The following is a 20,829-nucleotide window of genomic DNA, read 5'->3' as shown; positions in this document are numbered from 1 at the left end:
CTTAATATAATTACGTTAATTAACTCGTCGATCTCTGCAGCTGCTGCGTTCTGCATGGCAAATGCAGCTTTGCGAAACTTAAACGTTACGAGAGTTCCTCCGAGTTGAAACTGATTCGCCTGTAAGACGATTTACTTAGCGCGTTGCTGGATCTGCATGAATTACATACGCAAACTAGCTCCTAGGCTATAATAATATGTGCGATAGAGTAAATGCAGGCCTTAAATACTCACAGTTCAGTTACTAATTTAAAAAAAAAACTACAGGATTAAAAAACTCCTACGAAGCGACTCAAAATTCGATAAGTTAATAGAAAATATTTTCGTGTTTTGATCCTCAGGGTCCAGTTTTTCGATATCTGGCGGCTGGCGCGGATTGCAATATTTTAAACGTGAAGTTTGGTAGTTCTTAACGTCCCGAAGGGCCGCAGGACATTTTTCTCCTGTACTTTTTAATTCTTGACCTTTTTCCCGGTGGCTGGCGTGGCTGACGGCTGCCCGCGTGACCCAAAATTTGCCGGCTGGCGCGGCGCAGACCTCTAAATTTACCAAAATAAGGCTCTTATCTGAATTGCAACGCTCTAATTAGCATAAATCAGCACAAAAGGGAGGAGAGACCCTATTCGAATGGATCCATTCATTTGACATGCCTATCAAATAAATTTAGTCAGCCCGTAAATCATTGAAAGCCGCCGGAATTATTGGCCAAGAGGCAGTGCGCTCGCGATAGCATTATAATTTGCAGTCACCATTAATCAATAGGGGGTGGAGGGGGGAATGTAATTAACGTGGAAGTGGGGCGAATTAAGCGAGGTGCATTGCACGATTGCACTGCCGGCTGTCTGACTCTCGAGTGCCGCTTCTTGGCAGTTGATTCAGTTTGAGCGCGCGATAAATAATGCCCCTCAGCCATTCAGTGTGTGCTTTCCGAGCCGATGCGCAGCCGGCACTCGACTAGTGCCCTCTTGACTCTAATGACGATTGGATTTCATTGCATCTGTTGGTGCGGCCAAAGCAGCGGTGTTGTTTCTGCTTGGCAGCCTCGCTCGCGACTCGTGAGCCTGACAAATAACACACACACACACACACACACACACACACACACACACACACACACACACACACACACACACACACACAAATAACAAACGAACAACGAACATGCTGAGCTATTATTAACGACAAATGGAAAAAACTCAACTGCTTGCTCAACTCGTGCAGCTTCATTGTTTTCTGCAGGGAAAAGAATGCATGCCAGGTATACTGCTCTTAAAAATCATAAAACTGTGGAAACTCCAGGCTGAGCACCACTTTGCTCAAACTGATTTAATAATTATTGCTGCATAAAATCGAGGAAAACGCTGAAATCTTAATTCGAAAATGCATTTCTCAGCGAACTTAAAAAGCAAACAATTCAACTTGCTTGGGTATGCTTGTAAAAATGCCGCTTGAATAATTCCTACAATAGCCCCGGTTACAAAAGCATGCAAAAGCAGCTCTCGACGCGCACACTTAAGCAAACTTAGGCCATAAAAATTATAAATTCTGCGGGTACTCGTGCCTGATGGTAGGATTTCAGGTATTCAAGGAAAAACAAACCTCCTCTTTTACCATTTAAATGAGAGCATGTAAATCCAAGACGCAATTAAGTCAAGAATATAAAGTAAAGGTAGGCTTGTGATGTTAAATTCAGATTTTTTAACTAAAAGTAATTCATATAAGTCGTTTTTCAATGACAATTTAACTCAGAGGTGAATAAATTGGATTTTTTCTCCGTAGTTTAAGTTAATTTAGAACAAAACTGTCAGATAGCACAATGTTCTACGCACAGACAGTTATTAAAAAATTTAAAAAAGTTAAAATTTGCATACGAGATTTCCAGGCCGAATTGACAGTTCAGTTTTAATCGTATTTATTGATGTAAAATCAAGATGTTTAAAAGATTTATTTTCTACATGCCTTAAACCGTTAAAAATAAAAGAGCGACACGTGTGTTTGCTTACTTCAATAAAAATGAAGGAAATGCTATTTATTCTACACAGAGCTATCAGCTAAAATACCTACATTTCTTAGGCGGAAATGAAGAAACTGTAAAATTTATACCGAAAAAAATCCTTAAGAAACGCCAAGAAATATAAATTTTGCCCGTATAATATAACCCAAATTTCACAGAGGCGCAAATTTTGAAAAATTCTCGCAAGAGATAGTGTTCATAAATCATTAGGAAGTCGGCTGTGGTGCATAATTGATGCAATGCATGGCGAAATTCGCAATTTCGTGAGAGCACGGCGTGCGCCGCCGTACTTTAAGGGCCGGAGCAGCTGCTAACAACGCCTTCTACGGCGCTGGCCCACATTGTGTAGCATGTTTTGTATCATTCCGGTCGTACAGAGCGTGTCGTAAAAAAGAATTTCATTACCTCGAAAGCACAGCGGTGGCAGAAAAGTCTGCTCGCGGCCTCTCTGGTGGCGCGCGCTCCGAATGAAAAGATTTAATCATTCCTCATCTTACGGCAAACATAATAATGAAAATTCATCTCCCTCATGTTTCAGTTCAATTTCGTGGGGAAATTGCTCGGACCAAAAGGGAATTCATTAAAGCGGCTGCAGGAAGAAACGATGACGAAGATGGCGATACTCGGAAGGGGCTCCATGCGAGACAAGCAGAAAGTGAGTAAACACCCTTTTTGACGTTTTAATTAATTATTTCCCGCCCCCGTGGCCCCCCGCATGCTCTAATCTCGCCGATGATTAAGTGAAAAAAGTAATTAGAGGAAAAAAACGAGATTAAAAAAGAGGGAATGACTTTTCTGAGAACTCTGGATGGGCGGTCAAACTGGGAATTACTGGGAGAAAAAAATATCCCTAAGTTTTCGTGCTTGTCAGCACCTGTTTCTGCCTTAAGCCACGGATCATCATTAATTTATCCGCAATATAAAGTCAGCTTTCTGTAAAAAATATTTTTCAATAGCTTGGAAAACGTTTTGGATTAAATTTCAGTTGTACATAACGTCCTGGTAGATATACATAAAATTGAATTATTATTTTTTGTCGAGAAAATTCGAAATTCGCATGAAATTCATCAGAGTTTGACTCTAATTATTATTAATTAATAGCTATATTTGAAGATGCAAATCCTTGTAACAGAGAAAATTTCCTCTGTATAAAAATCGCCAAAATATTGATAACATAAAAAAGAAAAAAAGGACCGAAAAGCTGTCTAAATAGATAGTCAAAAGCCATCATTGGTTCTTCTACAAAATAATTAAATAATGTCTAGTATTATTACGATTTGTCTTATGGGCAACACTAATTCCGGTAAACAATTTTTGAGAGTTCCGAACCCTATAAAAATGCGCACATTCAGTCTCTGCTCCTTCCTCAATGAAAAACTTCTCAAGCCCAAATGCCACTCATTTAGTTGAGAAGTGTATTCAAAGGAACATTTCCCTCTTTCTTTTTCTTTTTGATTTGAAAAAAAAAGTAATTTCAACTTGTGAAGGAATATTCCCGAAAATATGGCTGAGAAAGTTGCGTGTGCGGGGGTGTCTCGTTATGGTTTTTTCGTGTACACTCGAGCGGCTGAGTGACAGAGTAGAGAGCCGTCATTACTTCTCCTTTTTTCTGTCTCGTTTCTCGTGCCGTCGACTCGCTCCACTCGAAATATATTTCTGCCGGCGCGCGCACTTGAGGTGGCACGGCGAACTTCAAATATTTGTTGTGCTTTTCAAGTGCTCGTTCAAGTGCAGCAGGTTTGAATCCATCCGCGTCTAACAAGACAACAAACCTCTCGGCACACCTTGCCAGCGAAAACACACCCCCGCCTTCAATTAATTCTAATTGAGAATCGGCTCTTTTGCTCTTTTGGCTCACCAGACACTCGATCAATTAATTAGTAAAATCTCCTCGATGCCACTCAATGATTAATATCTTTCTTCCATCGGATCAGGGCTTGCCAAGAGGGTGGATACTTGACAAAAAGCCTGACTATAAGTGCTATTATTTTAATAAAAACACAAGAAATCATCTTTCCAGATTTGTAACTTTTAAAACAGTTAATAAAACTTCACTTTGTTTTTTTATAATATATTTTCCAAGTTTGAGGAGAAAATTTGATGTTTTTAAGGCATTTTATAAATGGTTTTGGGAGCAAAAACGATTTTAAATGGTTCTACAAATGCGCATAACTCCCAAAATTGTTTCAGTCATTTAAAAGTAAATTGGAGACACAAAAATTGTCTTAAACTCGGTCCCATTTTAAAATATGACAAAAACAATAGCATTTTTTACTTCTGAAAAAAAACCTGACGAAATACGGTAACCCTTGAGTCAATAATTTATTTCCTTCTCTGAATTTGCGGCCAACTTTTACCATTCGTTCATTAAACAATTTGTCGGCGGGAAAAAGGGCAGTGGAGTTTGGCTCGACACCTGCCGGCCGTATATCTGCAACAAGTTTGTCGTGCGTGCCGTGCCGGTTGCATAGCCGTGTTGTTTGCTGCTGGCTGCTCGCGGACTTACTTGCTCACTTTCGAAATTTATGGACAACGGCAGCCAACTTGGCCGGCAACATTAACGAGGGTTGTGACAAAGCCCGGCGGGACTGGGCCGCAGGTCGCCGGCGGGACTGCAAACTTTTTAATTGCCCGCCGCCCGCTTTTAATTCCGCCGAATCAATTTCTGGCGCCCGCCAGCCCGCCCGCGCGCGCACCTCCCTGCTTTCGAATCATTCCTGCGGGACGTTCCCCCCCCCCCTCCTCATACTGCCATACCACCGGCCAATATCGCTTTGATGTATGCACTTTTAATGGCTGCTCTCTCTCAGTATGCTGCCAAGCGCTCCACTTTTACTTCAAATTCGATTAAGTCCGTAGCTGGAATGCATTATGGATGCATTAGTGTCCATCAAGAGTTGCGCGCGCGACGTGTAATGAAATGAGTGTCCCGGCTAATAGCTTTGTTGAATAACATCGCCGACTTTTGAAGTCACTTTTCAGCGCTTTAAACTTTGTGAATCGACTGTACTTCATAAGGGCTCATTATTTTACGTAGTTCAAACTTGCTAGGTATTTTGCAATATTCATAGCATCTTCAGTCGTGTGTCACATCGCAAAACTTTTAAGGCTTGAAAAGTAAAGGGGGGTTGACTGGTTTTGTCAATATTCACCTGAAATATTTACTAATAATGTTAAAAATATCACGAATAACTCAATTTTAAGACCTTTTTATTACTTCCAAGAAGACCATCATTGATATCCCAAACCATGTACAGATAAAAAATCCTTCCAACAATAAGGAACTGGTAACCCATGAGTTTTGGATTTTTTGTTAGATTTTTTTTATATCAAACAATCATTGCCATATGGACAAACAACCAGTGAACAGAAGTGGATTGTCACGATGTCCAGAAGCGGTGCCTTTTAAAGAGGAATGATACTGCAAAAGCCTGGAAAATGCTTGTTGCCAATGCATAAACTCATCCCTTAGGATTCAGTAAAGCCTAAATTGACCTACGAAGCATTGTAATTTTTGGAGAAAATTAGCTGGAAAGTTACCGTGCTTTTCAAATGGTAATGGCTGTCTTCTTACTTGAAATCCGATTTAATTTCAAAACCAAGAGTTTCCCCAATAAGTGGAATACACCGTTGGACAGATCTCGACGAGAGGGATCGGAATATGCCAAGAAAATATGTTCAAACACTGTAAATTTTGGAGAAAATTGGCAAAATTTGAATTTTTATTGTAGGAAGGTCCTTTTTACTGTTGCAAATTGTTTATGGCATCCAACAGTTCAAATAATTTTCAATTGTTGCCCTGTATTATTCCACTTGAAAAATTCCAACATTTACATAAACGCCAATAATTTCATGTCTTAGTTTATTTTCTGAAATGTTGTCTTCATTATTTTATTTCCCAAATTCAATTAATACGTTTTTTCTCACTTTTATTTCCATCAAAAAGTAAATAACATTTAAAAGGGTTAAAATACGGATAGAATATTGCAAAAAATTACTCTTTACACTAAAAAATACAGCCTCACGATCATGTTTCCCTATCAAATTCTCTAAATGGAAGCTGACGCTGGAGGATTTTCATTAAACTAGTTTCCGTTGAGAGCTCGCCGGTTGAAAGTGCTGCAGCCACAAAACCACCGGTGCTGCATTGAGTGACTCATTGCACGCACTGCATTACTGCATTAACTAGGTACGCGCCGTCAGGCAGCCTCAGCAACGCGTTTTCTTTTCATCCTTGCTGATGGCTTGTCGGTGGAGCATCAACGCCATGCCACTCTATGGCGTTGGCGATTTGCACTTGCAGGTAAAGTGCTCCAGCAGCTGAAACAGCAGCACGGAGAGTGTGAGAATTTTCCCTGCTAGTCTGCCAACCATTGTCAATATTATGAAGTGAAGTCAGTCTGTTTTCTCATCCCTCTGGCGGCACTCTGAAAGTCTCACAGGAAATGAACCACAAAGAATTTCTTGGAAGGACGGAATTTGAAACAAGCGACTTAGAGCTTAAATCTCCATCACAAAAGGATAGTTGCGACTGCTTTCAAACCTTTTAAGCCTGAGGTGTTGTGGTTGCAAATTTTTAAATGTCAAGGGCCAAGCACTTCGTTTGAACAAATAACATTTCAAAATTCAGCCTTTATAAAATATATCCAACACCTCAGGTCAGTGAGATAAAATTAACACGTTGGGTTACCTACAGAGGATTTCGCTCAGGCGAGACTATAAAATCATTTGTTGAGATGACTTGGATCGACATCCGCTAAAAAGCTTGGAAGTACCAAATAAACAGAATCGAGATAATAAATAATGTTAATTGATACTCGGGAATAATTGGTAATAATTAGAATAAATAGAAAATTAAATACCTATTTTCCCCTATCAATATTCAACCAATTTATTCAGGATTCTAAAATAATTTAAAAAGCCCAGCAGGGACCAGATTTGTGCGACGCGCAGATATGGCGTCCGGTGGAGTATGGCGCGAAAAAACTGTTACGTGAAAATGCGCGAAAAGAACTAAGTTTTCGTCAACATTGTGACATAATTCGCATTACTTGTACTAATTGTCTTTAGGATCGTAAAAACGAACTCTTGACACTCGTACGGGAATCCAAAGAGAGCTTTTTGCTTCCCACATTCAGACGCCATCTTGGATCTGCGCAGCGGGAACCAATTTTATCGCACATCTGGACCCCTCTGAAAAAGCCTAAATAAAAATTGATTTGTGATTTTTGATAAAGAAAACACGTGACAGTTTAGAGAGAAATGTGCTCTACAAAAATAATTTTTGGTACAGTACAAAAATCTTCGTATCTTGATTTTCATTTTGGGAATAAAAAAATGATTTTAATTTGAATGCATTTATGTGCTTGACATTTTAAAATTCTATAAATTGATTCGGTCAGTCTGTGGAAATGGCACAAAAGAGTGGCAGACTAAAAAAGGATTGATCAGCGGCGAGCCTCACCATTAAACACACAGTCAATTGTGCCCAGTGCACACGTGCCAGCTTTGTCAAGTGAGAGAGAGAGACAAAAGAGTTTTCACTCGGTTGAGTGGGCACTCGAAGCGCCTGCTCTGCGGTCGCGGCGACTGCGGCACCTTGCAAATTGATTCGGCCAGCGTGTCGAACGCGAACGCCTGCATTTGGCCTCAAATCTCAATGGCTGCGCGCACTGCTAAACAATGCGGTCCGGCAACAATGGGCTAACTCCGTCAAAACTCGGGTAGGCGCGCGGCTGCGGCGGTTTCGCCAATAAAACTCGGGCCGCCGCAGTCGCTAATTTCTCCGTTCGCCGGGCGAAATTAATTACCGTGTGTGCTCCGTTCCGTCGTGTAAATCGGCTCTCTCTCTCTCTCTCTCTCTCTCTCGTCCCTGTTGCAATTTGCAAACCGCTCTCTCTCTCTCGTTGGCTCTGGGCTGGTCGGGGTGCGGGGGCTGAGGCGGGGGTGCTGAGCGAACCATAACTTAGGCGCTGGATCGTCCTTTGAAACACGATACGGTGGTTTGCGTCGGCCGCTCGCTCGCTCACTCACTCACTGCTCGCTCTCGCCGTGAAAAATTGCACATGCACAGCGGTCACAGACCACGCCGGCGAACATGACAGTTGAGATGTGGCTATTTGTATGAATGTCGGCAATCTGAGCGAGCGCGCCGGCATATTTTGCTCGCCCTCTCTCGCTGCGTTGGCACAGCACACTCACTCCACTCGAGCTGCGATGAGGGATGAATGAATTGCTCGGGATTCTTTCTTTCTTTCTTCATCCTCTAGAGCAGCAGCAGCAGTAACTTTGCCTTTTGCCATCGCTGTGCACTATCATTATTTCTCGTCCATTCTGCGATTAAAGCGGCGAGTGCGGGATGCGAGAGATGGAACTGGAGTGTGATAATCGAATCGGAAAGCCGAGGTTTACATAATTGTAGTAAAGATTATGTGAGAAATGCAATTCCTATTCCTCGGTTGCAAAATATATGACTCTCCCACCACTTTATATTTTTATTAGGTTGCTACGGTGATCATATATAGACGTTCCCCGTGCCAAGGAAGAAAGAAATATGATGAACAAATAATTATTTGTACGATCTTTACATTTGACCGAGTTAATTGATTTTTAGAACAGTTTACGCTAAAAAGTGCATCGATCAAAGCAATTCCCACCTATATCATAAAACAAAATTTTCTAGTGGATAGACCTAAAGAGTTTAAAGAAGATTACGTCAGAATCACTGCAAACAACGGTATTTCCCCACATCAAACTCCCTTCTTTCGGGGATCCTGACGTCATCATCAGATCTCTTTCCCTTTTCCTCTAATTTGATCGACCTAGGGTTGACAATTGAAAATTATCGGAATAAGAGTTGATCAAATTGTTAGTTTTTATCAATTTTTCAACAATTTGTAACAATCAACTGGGCACATTGGTAAAATTAAAATTTTAATTTGGCCCATTGTCTCGAATTTCTCCTATATTTGTGGCACTTAACAATTTTCTCTTTGCTGATTTTGATTCTTCTCGTCGAGATCTATCCTACGCTGTTCGAAACTTTTTGGGGAAACCGTTTGTTATAAAAAAAAATAAAGAAAAACACAACTCGCCATTTAAAAATCATTCGAACTTTGCAGGTCAGTTACCTAAAAAATTGCCGAATGGGTTAATTTTTGCTCTAATTCAATATTAAGGGATCGATTTATGCATTTTGCAACAAGATCTCCCTAACACAAAAATTATTCCTGAAGATATGCAGCTAAAAAATTAAATCAGAAAATTAATTTCATTTATTACAAAGCAACAAAAAATGCATTTTGTAATATAAAAATTTCATATAAATATAAATAAATTACAATTGTTGTTTTATTTTTATTAAATTATATTATAGTTTTATTTTTTTATTTTAGATGTTTGTTATTTTATTTGAAACTCTTAACTAGCAATAAAAAATAATTCAAAAAATATTAATTTTATAAATTTAGTTTTAAAAAGATATAAACTTCTATAACCACTCAATTTTCTAACAATCATAAAAATTATTCCCAGTCACCAACGTTACTGTTAATTAAAAACTAATAAAAATGAGATCCTTATATAAACTATTTATTAATTTGATGTGTTAAAACGCCATCGTCATCTTCTCGCATTCGCCCTTAAAGCCGCTTGCATTTAATCTTGGCAGGAAACATCTTTTTGCTTCAGCCGGACAGGCGTAGCGGGAACGAGATAAAAAGCTGCGTCCTAATTTCTTGGTGTCCGTTTTGCGGCCGTTTTCCCGCTGGCCTGCAGCGGTTGGCCAGCCAAAATCGAGTTCCGACAACGTACACAAACAGAGAGAGAGAGAGAACTGGATAGCGAGAAGGGTCTTTGAGTGCACGCAGAGGAAGGAGCGGGTTGGCGTGCGGGAGGGTGAGTGGGGCCCGCGGGCGATTAATTGAAATGCAAGCGGCAAAAACAATGGCGAACGCGGCGCTGCTCAAAAGCGTCCGACGATTCATCTGGCGCGCACAATTATTATTGTTGCCGGGCCCCCCTTATTGCATGAACAATCATCGGCTTGTTTCGCTCGGCTTGCTGCCTTTTTTGCCGGCACAAAGGTCAGACCAGAATAAACACACGGCTTCTGTGTGTATTTTCGCAGGAGGAGGAACTGAGAGCGTCCAACGACCCAAAATTTTCGCACCTCAACGACGACCTGCACGTCGAAGTGACAGCTTTTGCGCCGCCAGCAGAGGCGCACGCCAGAATCGCCTACGCCTTGGCTGAGATCCGCAGGTTTCTAGTTCCGGTGAGTAAAAGGCTCTCCGCCTCCCTCAACCCTATCTCATGTTTGATCTCCCCGCAAAATGGAAAAGCGGCCTTTGCATAGGCATGATTAAATTTGCGATGACACGAATCCATATTGATGTACTAGAATACCAAGATAAAAGCATGTTTTCTGGGGGTTTGATTTAAAATCAATGGGGGTTTTAAACCGAGTGGTTTTTTTGCTTTACCGGTCAGGCAGTTTGCAGCTAAGATGGTATGGACTTGTTTTTGGCCAAAATCGCTAGCAAGATTATCAAACAAAAAAAAAACAAGATTTTTTTGCCGATTTTTTGGCACCAATGAAACCAAAATATTCAGAGCCGAAGTGGCCTAAATCGGCCGCCGAAAGTCGGGCACGCCCCCCCAGTTGTGAATGACGTCACAAACGGCACGCCCCCTTTGTGAGGCGAGTGCAAAAAAACCTCTTGTTTTTTTTGGTTTGATAATCTTGCTAGCGATTTTAGCCAAAAACAAGTCCATAGCTACTGGGTTTTTTCTGATGGACATTGCCCGTGTGTTCCATTAGAGTTAAAGACCTGTTTTTAATTTTGTATTCTAATTGAATGAAATCAGAATTTTCGAAAGTTTTCTAACAATTAAGGTATTTTTCCTAATTTTTGAGGACGTATAGGATCCAGAATATAGGCACTTTGTTGAAAACGGTATCGGATTTTGATGAAATTCGGCCCACATGGAAATTTCAGGACAAAATTGCGAAATAATAAAGTCAATTGAATGTTTCGGGCGGATTGTAGAGGAAAATCGAAACAATTAATTGGTATCTAAAATAATTTATAAAACTCACGTCCTGCCATGCTGACTAAATTCGTAGGTCAAAGGTGAAGAACATGGATAAAAAAATTGAGTCAAGCTTTAAAAAAATCTAGGCATATCGAAAAATACATGAATAAAATTTGAGGCAATCAAAATGTGATATATCACATTTTTCCTAATTTAATTTTTGAGCGAATATAAAAAACCTGGTGTTTTTGTGCCCCTAAAATTGAACGTATTTGTAAATTCACCGATTTCACGCATTTTTCAACCAGATTAGTTGGTGTCAATTGGATCACACTTGATTAATTTTATGCTATCGAGAGGATTAAAAAGCCTTTTCCCCAGGCGGTGAGTTTTTGTTAAGAAATTACAATTTGCAGGATTTTTCCATTCTTGGTATCAATTATTATGTTTTTAACTTTTAAGCCCTAAAATTTGAAATCATTTTTACATGCAATCCTCTCCATGTGTGCTAAAATCACTCTTTTTAACAGTTATTGGATTATTATTTTCGCTAAGGAAATATTTAAGAAATTTCTGAATTTATTTTTTAATTATGGAAATCGAATACTTGTATCTTCCCCACTAATTATTTTTACAGATTTTTCCAGAAATATGACTGTTTTGTGATTTTAGCTAGTATATATTTCATTTTTAATAATTTAGTTTTTATTCCTTACAATACAATCAGCTCTCTTTTATATGAAATGAACCTTAGTTCAAACTGAAACATGCAAAAACTCGAAATATATGTTCATGAAGTCTGAGCCTCTGATTTTCTCTTTCAGCTTCAAACTTTCTTTCAAACTTCATAAATCCTTCATCAAAATTTGCCTGACATATTTTTCTTAAAAGAAATATCCGAGAATCTCGTATGTATTTTTGTTGTCTTCCTGAGCCCTGGCTTTGTGGAAGAAAATAATGACATTTTTCTTCTCCTTCCCTGCCCGCAAACTTCTCGGGCAAATTTTTTACGACGAGCATATCGGAAATTTGTGGATGTCAAAAGACAGAGAATTCTTTCTCTCTCGTTTCACCTGTCAGCTCCTTTGTTTCCCTATGATACACCTCAATTTTTCTTGCCAACTCACAAGATGAGATGATAAAAGCGCGCTCAAGGAAAAGTGCTGATCCGCGAAAGAAGGAAAGAAAAAATACGGCAGTCCCGCTCGAGTCAGTCACTTTGACAAGAGCGGCTCGGTTCCTCTCCATCTCTTTTTATCCGCACGTGCTCCTCATCTTTTGGCAGCACTAATCACCGACTTAATAATGACGGCTAAAAGGAATTCGCCGCTGACGTTCGCCCATAAAATATCCAATTATCCGACGCAGCCTTCATTACCTCGGCATCCACGGACGGGAGGATAGGGGGGCGAACGCTGGATCTCATTTCTCGGCCGACTGGAGACAACACGATGGATACCGATACCGAGGGCCAGCGCACCTCCAGTATAAATAGGCCGGAAATGGGCTTAGAAAGGCGACCTTTGCCAAAAATACCCTGCAGCATCAATATTGCTTTCTTTGGAAAAAAACTGGATCACAATATTTTGTCCGAGAGTTGATCTGGCATTTGGCTCAGCACCAAAAATTGGAATTCGTCTTGAAATTAATTGGAAGGCAGAGAAGAACATTTTTCACCTGCATTCAGGAACAAACGGTCCAATTAGCAATCTAAAATTGTTTTTTGCCCTTTGGAACTATATTTTTTTGTGGAGAAATCGTTTGAGTTAAAAAAGACCTTCATCAAGTTCCTTCCTTTTGACAAAAAAACCACGAATGAAATTCTTTTTTAAAATAAGAGGCACTTTGAATCCGATTAAAAGGATTTTTTGCCAAATCCTCTCTAAATTATTGAAATTATACCGTCACAATTTTTGCATCTCTCTCAAGCTACCAATATTTCCAAACTGGCAAAAGTTAGTCCTGAAAAAACAAAAATATTCTGAGTTCTGATATTCTAGAATTTTTTGTGCTTGGAAGGCTTGAGAAATTAGTAAAAACGGCAAAAACTTTGTATTTGTGGTCAGCCACTGGTCAAAACACTGACAATTTTTGGTTCTAAAATTTGATTAAAATATTCAATTTTCTTTAATTCAAGGAACTCCACAAAAATGAAATACGCTCTCAACCTGCTGATCCTTTTTTTAGATAGTGAAATAAAAAAAATAAATTGAAATTAAAATTTTCGCTTCTTATTCGGCTCAAAATTTTACTAAATTATTTCCTTCCGAAAAACAGTCGGTCGAGTCCCTTTTCAAACGAACTTTTATTAAAAAAAAAATTGATTGTATAATGGACAGAAAAATAATACCCGTGAGGACTTCGTTCTTTTGGACCAAATAGGCATCCCACCCATTTCCCCTAAACGGACCGTGTATATTTACGTTCAGTGCATGATAAATTCGAGCGGCTGAGAAAATAATGCGCCATTTTTCATCCGCCGAGCGGGCAATAAAAATACATTTGGGCAATCGCGGCGGGCGCAGGTATACGGCCACATGATAATTCACTGCCGCATAGATGGAAATAAAGTCTTTGTCAGGCGGATATGTATGGCAATTTATTTCTCTTCCCCTCTAAATATATATACCGTATTATTCAATACATGTAAATGGTGCTTCTCTCTGCTCCACCGTCTGTCTTTTTATTTCCTGCGCTGCATTTTGGCAACACAATGTGATGCCGCGGCGTTTCCCTTCTCTTTCGCTTTTTCTTTTTCTCCGGTGGATAAAATGAAAACGACGGTTTATATGTGGGTGCCTCTTACTTTTCATTTTGAATGCTGCGCGGCTGACGGAGATACGCGGCCTTTTTAAGTGTCTAGATAGCATCCGATTCCCCTGCCTGAGACACAAATTCAGCTGGGTGTTCGATAATCTTTTTTAAAAGCAATATGATAGGCTGGAAATCCTTGGCTTATTCTAATCTTTAGATCGTGATTTATTGTAGGGATGTGTTTTTTAGACACGATCGATCATAGCCGTTAATATTTAGACAGCTTCAGTGCAGATTAAAATTCACCAATTTTAAAACCTGCCAACAGATTGCGGCACAGTTCATTTACAAATTTCGGGTTCTTTACAATGAGATTTTCTTTTGTACTGAAAGCTAAATTTAAATAGCGGGGTCCAGATGTGCGATAAAATTGGTTCCCACTGCGCAGATCCAACATGGCGACTGAATGTGGGAAACAAAAAGTTCTTTAGATTGCCGTACGAGTGTCAAGAGTTTGTTTTTACGATCCAAAAGACACAATTAGTATAAGTAATGCAAATTATGGCACAGTATTGACCAAAACTTGTTTTTGCGCAATTTCACGTGACCGTTTTTTCGCGCCATACTCCACCGGACGCCGTATCTGCGCGTAGCACGAATCTGGACCCCGCTGAATTTAAACATGGGTAATACTAATTATGGGTATTTTTTCCAAACAATTCAATGGTTTGTTTTAAATTTAGTACAATTTAGGAAATTATCTTTACCTGAATCGAGCTGATCAGCTGCTTCTCTATGTGTGCCTAAAAGCAACGAGTGTATATGTTATACGTCATGTTTTATCACAAAATGCAAATTCCTCTTGGGCCAATAATTAATAGCCGCGGGGGAAATATTTAATCCTCAAGGCTTCTCTTTCATATTATACGCGAAAATCGGATGGTGCTTCGCGAAAGCGGCGGATTCGCGCATCAAGCACCCGCTTTTCGTTGCTTTCATTAAATTAGGCGCGGCGCGATCGACGCCTCGTCGTCGTCGTCTCTCTCTCTCTGGCGCGCGCTGAATAATATTTTACTACTTCCCCGAGGCCGCTAACTGGCTAATTAGCATACTCCACACCGGCACTCGTTAAAAGTTTCTAATTACCAGCGGCGGTGTTAAGAAAAGCGAGCTGGAGAAATGTATCGCCAGTGCAGCGTGAGTGTGTGCGTGCGAGCGAGCGTCGTTCGCAAAGTAAAAAGTTGCCTAGCTGCGCGCGTGGTAAATACACACACTTGTATGCAGTGTGCGACGTGCCGCCAGGGTTGCCTGCCTACTTATTGCCCCTATACTACACTACACTATACTATAGCTGTACTTCAGCTGGACGACCAGCCGACTGGCTGCTTTCAAATGCGTGCGGCGCAGCAGCAACTTCGCCTAGCTCGACAAGAACCAAATTAAATATTCACGTGACTTGTGGCTTATTTGAGCCGAACCCTGTGTTGACTTTTTAATTAGGCACTTTGTTAGGCGTGCAGCTCCTCCTCGACACACCAGCCCCACACACATGCGGCACAGGTCCAGGGTAATTTCTCCAGAGAACGCTCGCCACCCATGTGAATCATGGCTGCTGAGGAACAGCTTTTGCGAGGAACTTTTTTAGCTTGCCTATTCTAAAGAGTATTTTGTCATCTGAAATTTTACAATCGAACTCTAACGCAACAAGGAACCCTAACCAGTGAGATGATATTTCAAAATTGGATTTAAGTAATAGAAGCCTGATAATTATATATTTGATCTAAAATTTTATTTAACATAAAGGCAAATAAAAATTCAAAACGTACAAAAATTTTAAATTTGATAAAGCAATTAATTAAAGAAATAAAAATATAATACATTGAAGAAAATAATAAAAGTAGCTTAAATTTGAAATTATTAACTAATTTATAGTTTAAAAATTGAATGTTATTTTTTTAACAAACAAAAAAGTTTTAATCTAACATTTAATTAAAATGTTCATGCCAGGGAAAAGTTTAAATAACGAATAGAAAATCATACTTTAGATGTTAATGATTGGCCCAGTCTGATAAAGACCATTTTTGCTATGCAAAAATCCTCGAAACTAGTAATCAATAGGAATGGATCTATACTCTTAGTGGTATTGCCTAATTCTATTATGAGAGTGGAATTTTAATAAAAAATAACTCACATTTATATCCTTCATATCTGCTTAGACCCTACTGTTTTGGCCTTGGATAGCCATACCTCTTCTCAAAACGATATTCCAGATCAAACAAATTTAAGCTCTACAGTAACACAAATTGACAAGTTAAAAATCCTAGAAGGAACATGTTCCATTGTGCCTTTCTAACTGCAGTTACAACTGCTGCCATACTATTAGAAAAAAGGTATGCCCATGAAATATTTTCCCTAAAAACAAGGTTATTATTTTAAAAAGCAGAAACATCGGAGATTGCACGTTGAAAATTGTATTTTTATTCGATTTTGGTATTTAAAAGATATTTTATTGAAATTATCAAATCATAAATGGTTCTAGAAAATATAAATATTTTTTATAAGGAATAATTGCACATTCAAGATGCTGAGGTTTGCGTTGTAACCAAATGATTCAAACTAGATTTACGCCAGTATAAGTGGCAGTAACCGCTACAATGTCGCAATCTTTCTTGTAAAAATTAGTAATTTAATCAGCCTATAATAACCCTTTTATTTTTTTCTACGCTGTGATGAAACCAATTACTTGAAATCATTGAATTCTCCAACAATTTATGTTAATTTTACCGTTGGAAAACATATCTGCATTTCTGGAAAAGTATAGAAGTGGGTGACTTATAAATTAGCTTGCATGGAAAAATTATTTTGAAGAGAATGAAACTATTTACGAATTAAATGAATGAATAACCGCTTGAAGTATTAGGCACTGTCTGCGACCTAAAAAGCTCTCAAGACCATTTTTTTTGTAGTACTTTGTTTTTAAAATAGCTCAACTGTATACACAAAATAATAGCGTCTACAAACTAGACAAAGAGAGAAAAACTGACAAGCAAAACTTTGAGTGCAGTCTGGTTGCCGCAACAAAAGGCAAGTTTAATGCATTTTCCAACCGACATGACGGCAGGTGGGCCCCGCAAAATCGGCGAGAGCTCGCTCGTAAAGTACGCGGTTGCCGACAGCACCACCACCACCATCATCATCATCAGCGGAATATTTTGCCGCGTGCTTTGCGGATTAAAAGCAACGCACGCCACAAGTCTTTGGCAAACAAGCGCGAGCGGCGGGCTGGCTGGCTCGAGAAAAGCAGCGCGCGTTAATTAGTCTGCAAGAATGCACAGAGAGAGAGAGAGAGAGAGAGAGAGAGGGTGGATGGAGGAGCGCCGTGATATTTCACTCGGCGCTCTCGGTACATGTACATATACGTATATAATTATACAGACTGACGTTGGTAAGGGGCGAAAACACGGCGATAAACACCGGCGTGAATGCACGTTGACTCGCAAACTGAGTGTGCTTTGAGGCCGGCCGGCCTGGTATACCTCTCTGGTCTTTGGCTCGCTTCTCGGCTGGCCCTATTGACACTGCACAATCAGTCAAGTGTCGCTAACTCACCTGACCTTCTTTCTTCTCGCCGCTTCTTAGCCGTGGGCACCGTTTCCGTCCTCCCAGATGCCAGATGCGCCCCGACACGCCCGCTCACTCTCGTCTTTGCGTAGGCGCGCGCTGCGAAGAAAAATCATTCCACGGGTCACGGTTCCTTTTGATTTTGGCACCTTACAAATGGTGGTGACTTTTCGCAGTCGAAAGCCTCGGTATAAGAGATCGTGCTCTGAACGAAAAATCATTGAGTTGGTCCACGATTTGGAACGATAGCAGGGACATTGATAGAGGGAAAACGATTAAAATTTATTAAATATACATTATATTAAAAATTTGTAAATTTAATTTTGTTTTATTAGAGATATTTGAATTTTATTATTTACTCCAGTTTTTTGATGTACCATTTTGAATAAATTTATATTTTACGCTTATATCAACGCAAATTCTTTGGGAAAAATGCTATTAACTGACTTTAAAATTAAGAGATCGTAATTTTTAAAAATTTCAAACGGCCCACTGTGCTTTCTGATTATTTTAAAAAATACTGCTTGAGATGGAGTTTCAAAAATGTGATTAGATTAGTTTTATTTGTTCATTTGCGCTGTCAACCTCAAGTGCATAATTAAATATTCATGCAAACTAAATGGTATAATAACCATAAATTTTTGTTGTGTTCTGGATGTGAATGTAAGGGGCTGATCCACAATAAAAATAATTTCGAATCTAAATTTGTACCCAAATAAAATGCGTGTTAAATTATCCTGGTTTTTACAGTTGGGAACTCAAGACAGTATACTATTTTGTTTTTTGAGTCTGATTTTTTGATAGCAAATGGAGCATAAATCACGCAATCTTCAAACTTTGGAGTGAAACTTAAAATCATTTTTAACATCAAATTTGGAGCTCGCTCAAATCCATTTATTATTGCCGAGAAAGACTGTTGAAATGCGCAATTTTGTATATGTACATTTATGTATATTATGTACATAGCCTCTCAAAATATTAATTTTTGAATAGTTAATTATATTACTATTAAATTTTGAGTTATTCAATTTTTGTTGAAACCAACTGAAATTTCAAGCCGAAAAATTTTTAAGTTTGTTAAAATAATGTTTAAATAATGAAAAAAATTCAAAAATCTTAAAATATTCGCATTCAATTCAATGAATAATTGTTTTAAACCATCAAAGATTAACGAAATGTGTATAAATCAATTCGAGTACATTGTTATTGATTAGATTGGCTTCTAAATATTAATAAAACAATTTTTTCTGAAGTCTAAGTCACCAAAAAATGACATTTTCGTCAGGCAAAATTGTCTGACACTTCCGACGTAACTGATACTGTCTAAACTCACCTTTATATCTGTTGACTGTAGTGCGATTCCTGCTGGGGACTAGGGGGAACACATTCCCTTAAAAAAATAAAATAAATCCATAGGGGGGTAAAACAGATTAAATCTTTTCCGATAAATACGTTTTTTTGATGGTTTGGAAAAGGGGTTGCATACTGTTTGCTTTTATTCAGATTTAAAAAAAACTCCTCCACTGACAAAACTAACAAAAGCCTGGAAATACCCCGTATTATTCCGAAAATTCCCGCTTAGTCGAGGGGGGATATTGCTTTTTGCTAAAACCACAGGTTCAGAGCGCGAATTCCAAGTTTTAATGGCACCGTCAGCTAGTAAATCGAATCGTGGCAAATGCCATTTAGGCTGCTTTTCTGGTTGCGGCTTGCGAAACTGGTAACATTTTGTTTGTGTTGCGTCTGGCAGAGCAGAAATGAATGCAAACAAACGCCCCCACACATATAAGCGCTCGCAGGGCTGCGACACAGAAAGTGTATTTTGGCGTGTTTATTTTCTCGTTCAATGCGGTGAGTGCGAAAAGAAGATTTCGTGCTCTTTGCCGAAACCCTCCTGCGTATATGTATGTCAATTCGTTTATACCGCAAGAGAATACGGCCTGCGCGTTTCCCAAACTGCTATATTTTGGTGGTGGAAAAATTTTTGCTGATACGTTAGGTCCTGCAAAATGTTGATCATTTTTTTGGTCAAAGGGTTTTTGCTTACAATTTTACTTTTGGCAAATATTATCGCTTAGAAGGATTTAATATTTATAATACAAAGGACTATTTGCTTAGAGTTAATTCATTTACAAAAAGGGATGGAAGATGTATGTTGTGGGAATGATAAACAAACTAATCTTTTGTAAGCATCAATCGCTTCCAAGAAGACTCACTGAAGCTTGCTCCGATGAAACATTCCTTTGAAGACGGGTTCTTCAATATCAGTAGATTTATAGGCTCTTGATGCTTGGAAATTTCCTCAAAGAAGCTTTGTACATAAGCTGAAAGACTTTTCTAAATTTTTTAAAATGTACAAAAATTGTAGATATTTTAAAGGTCCAGTGCGTCCACGAATCCAGGTTTGTGGATTTTACGTGGTTGAGTTCCAACATATTATTTTGGCATTCTTTTCAGAAAGCTCTATGGTAAAACGTCGCCCCCTTTTAATTTTTGTCCATTTTTTAGCAGATATATTCAAATTTGATTTTTGAAAAATTATTTTTTATAGATTTTGGATAATCTCCAAAATCAGCAGATTGCGTTTTTAAAAATCTTTAAATATTGTCTAAATTGTCAGTAAATGAATTATTAGCTCCTTCAAAACAAGTTTATTTGACTTTTTCATTAAAATCGTGTGAAATATCACAACGCGGAAAGATCTTCGTTGATTCTCCGTGGACGTGGACCATCCCTATGGCTTGCAAAAAATCAACAGTAGCATGTCTGTGGCAAACTTTCAGTTAATATGATGCCCGCATATCACTTTTTTTAAATTTACTAGAGTAGCATTGACAAAACATCAAATATTTGGAAAATCGGTTAAAAGTCTATGGAATGTTTGCGGATTTTCACGTACAACTTATCATTTTTTGTTCGAGGGTATATTAAATTAGCCTATTAAGCAAATTACATTATCAGTTTTAGTTAAAACATGCTCTGATTTTATTTTTATTTGTTTGCTGAAATTTATATGCATTTTACAGTTTTCACCCATTTATTTTAATCAGTTATTGCTTTGTAAAATAATATCACACTTGTAGGGAGATGAATGAGTACCTCCTGATTTTAATTTACGGTTAAATTCAGGTGGTTTCACTGGTGAATTTCAAAATACCCATCAGGATTTGGTTTATGCATTTGGGAACAATAAATTTCGGCGTTTTGGCATGCAGTATCGATTCTCTCTTTAATAGATAGGCGTGCATTAATCTATTCATAATGGGAAGTGACGCGCAGCTCGGCAGCTACAATACACGCATTACTTCAACCAACTGGTTGGTTGCTTTTATGGCTCAAAGGAAATTTGCATATAACGAGCTCACACATACACACATGTTTGTGTGCATACGCGCGCCACACACG

The 20,829-nt window shown here is 38.8% G+C and overlaps 1 protein-coding gene across 1 annotated transcript in view; it reads left to right on the top strand.

Annotated features, from left to right (window-relative positions):
* Nucleotides 1-20,829, top strand: part of LOC135942607 (KH domain-containing, RNA-binding, signal transduction-associated protein 2-like) — a 161,965-nt gene that overhangs the window by 91,473 nt on the left and 49,663 nt on the right. Inside the window, exons 3-4 of the mRNA XM_065488803.1 lie at nt 2,552-2,668; nt 10,142-10,288. Coding sequence (XP_065344875.1) covers nt 2,552-2,668; nt 10,142-10,288 — 264 coding nt within the window. The remainder of the gene's footprint in view (nt 1-2,551; nt 2,669-10,141; nt 10,289-20,829) is intronic.

This window comes from Cloeon dipterum, chromosome 4 (genome assembly GCF_949628265.1).
Source record: "Cloeon dipterum chromosome 4, ieCloDipt1.1, whole genome shotgun sequence".
Taxonomy (NCBI): Eukaryota; Metazoa; Arthropoda; class Insecta; order Ephemeroptera; family Baetidae; genus Cloeon; species Cloeon dipterum.
The sequence above is the reverse complement of the archived record's forward strand: the minus strand, read 5'-3'. Positions and strand labels throughout refer to the sequence as shown.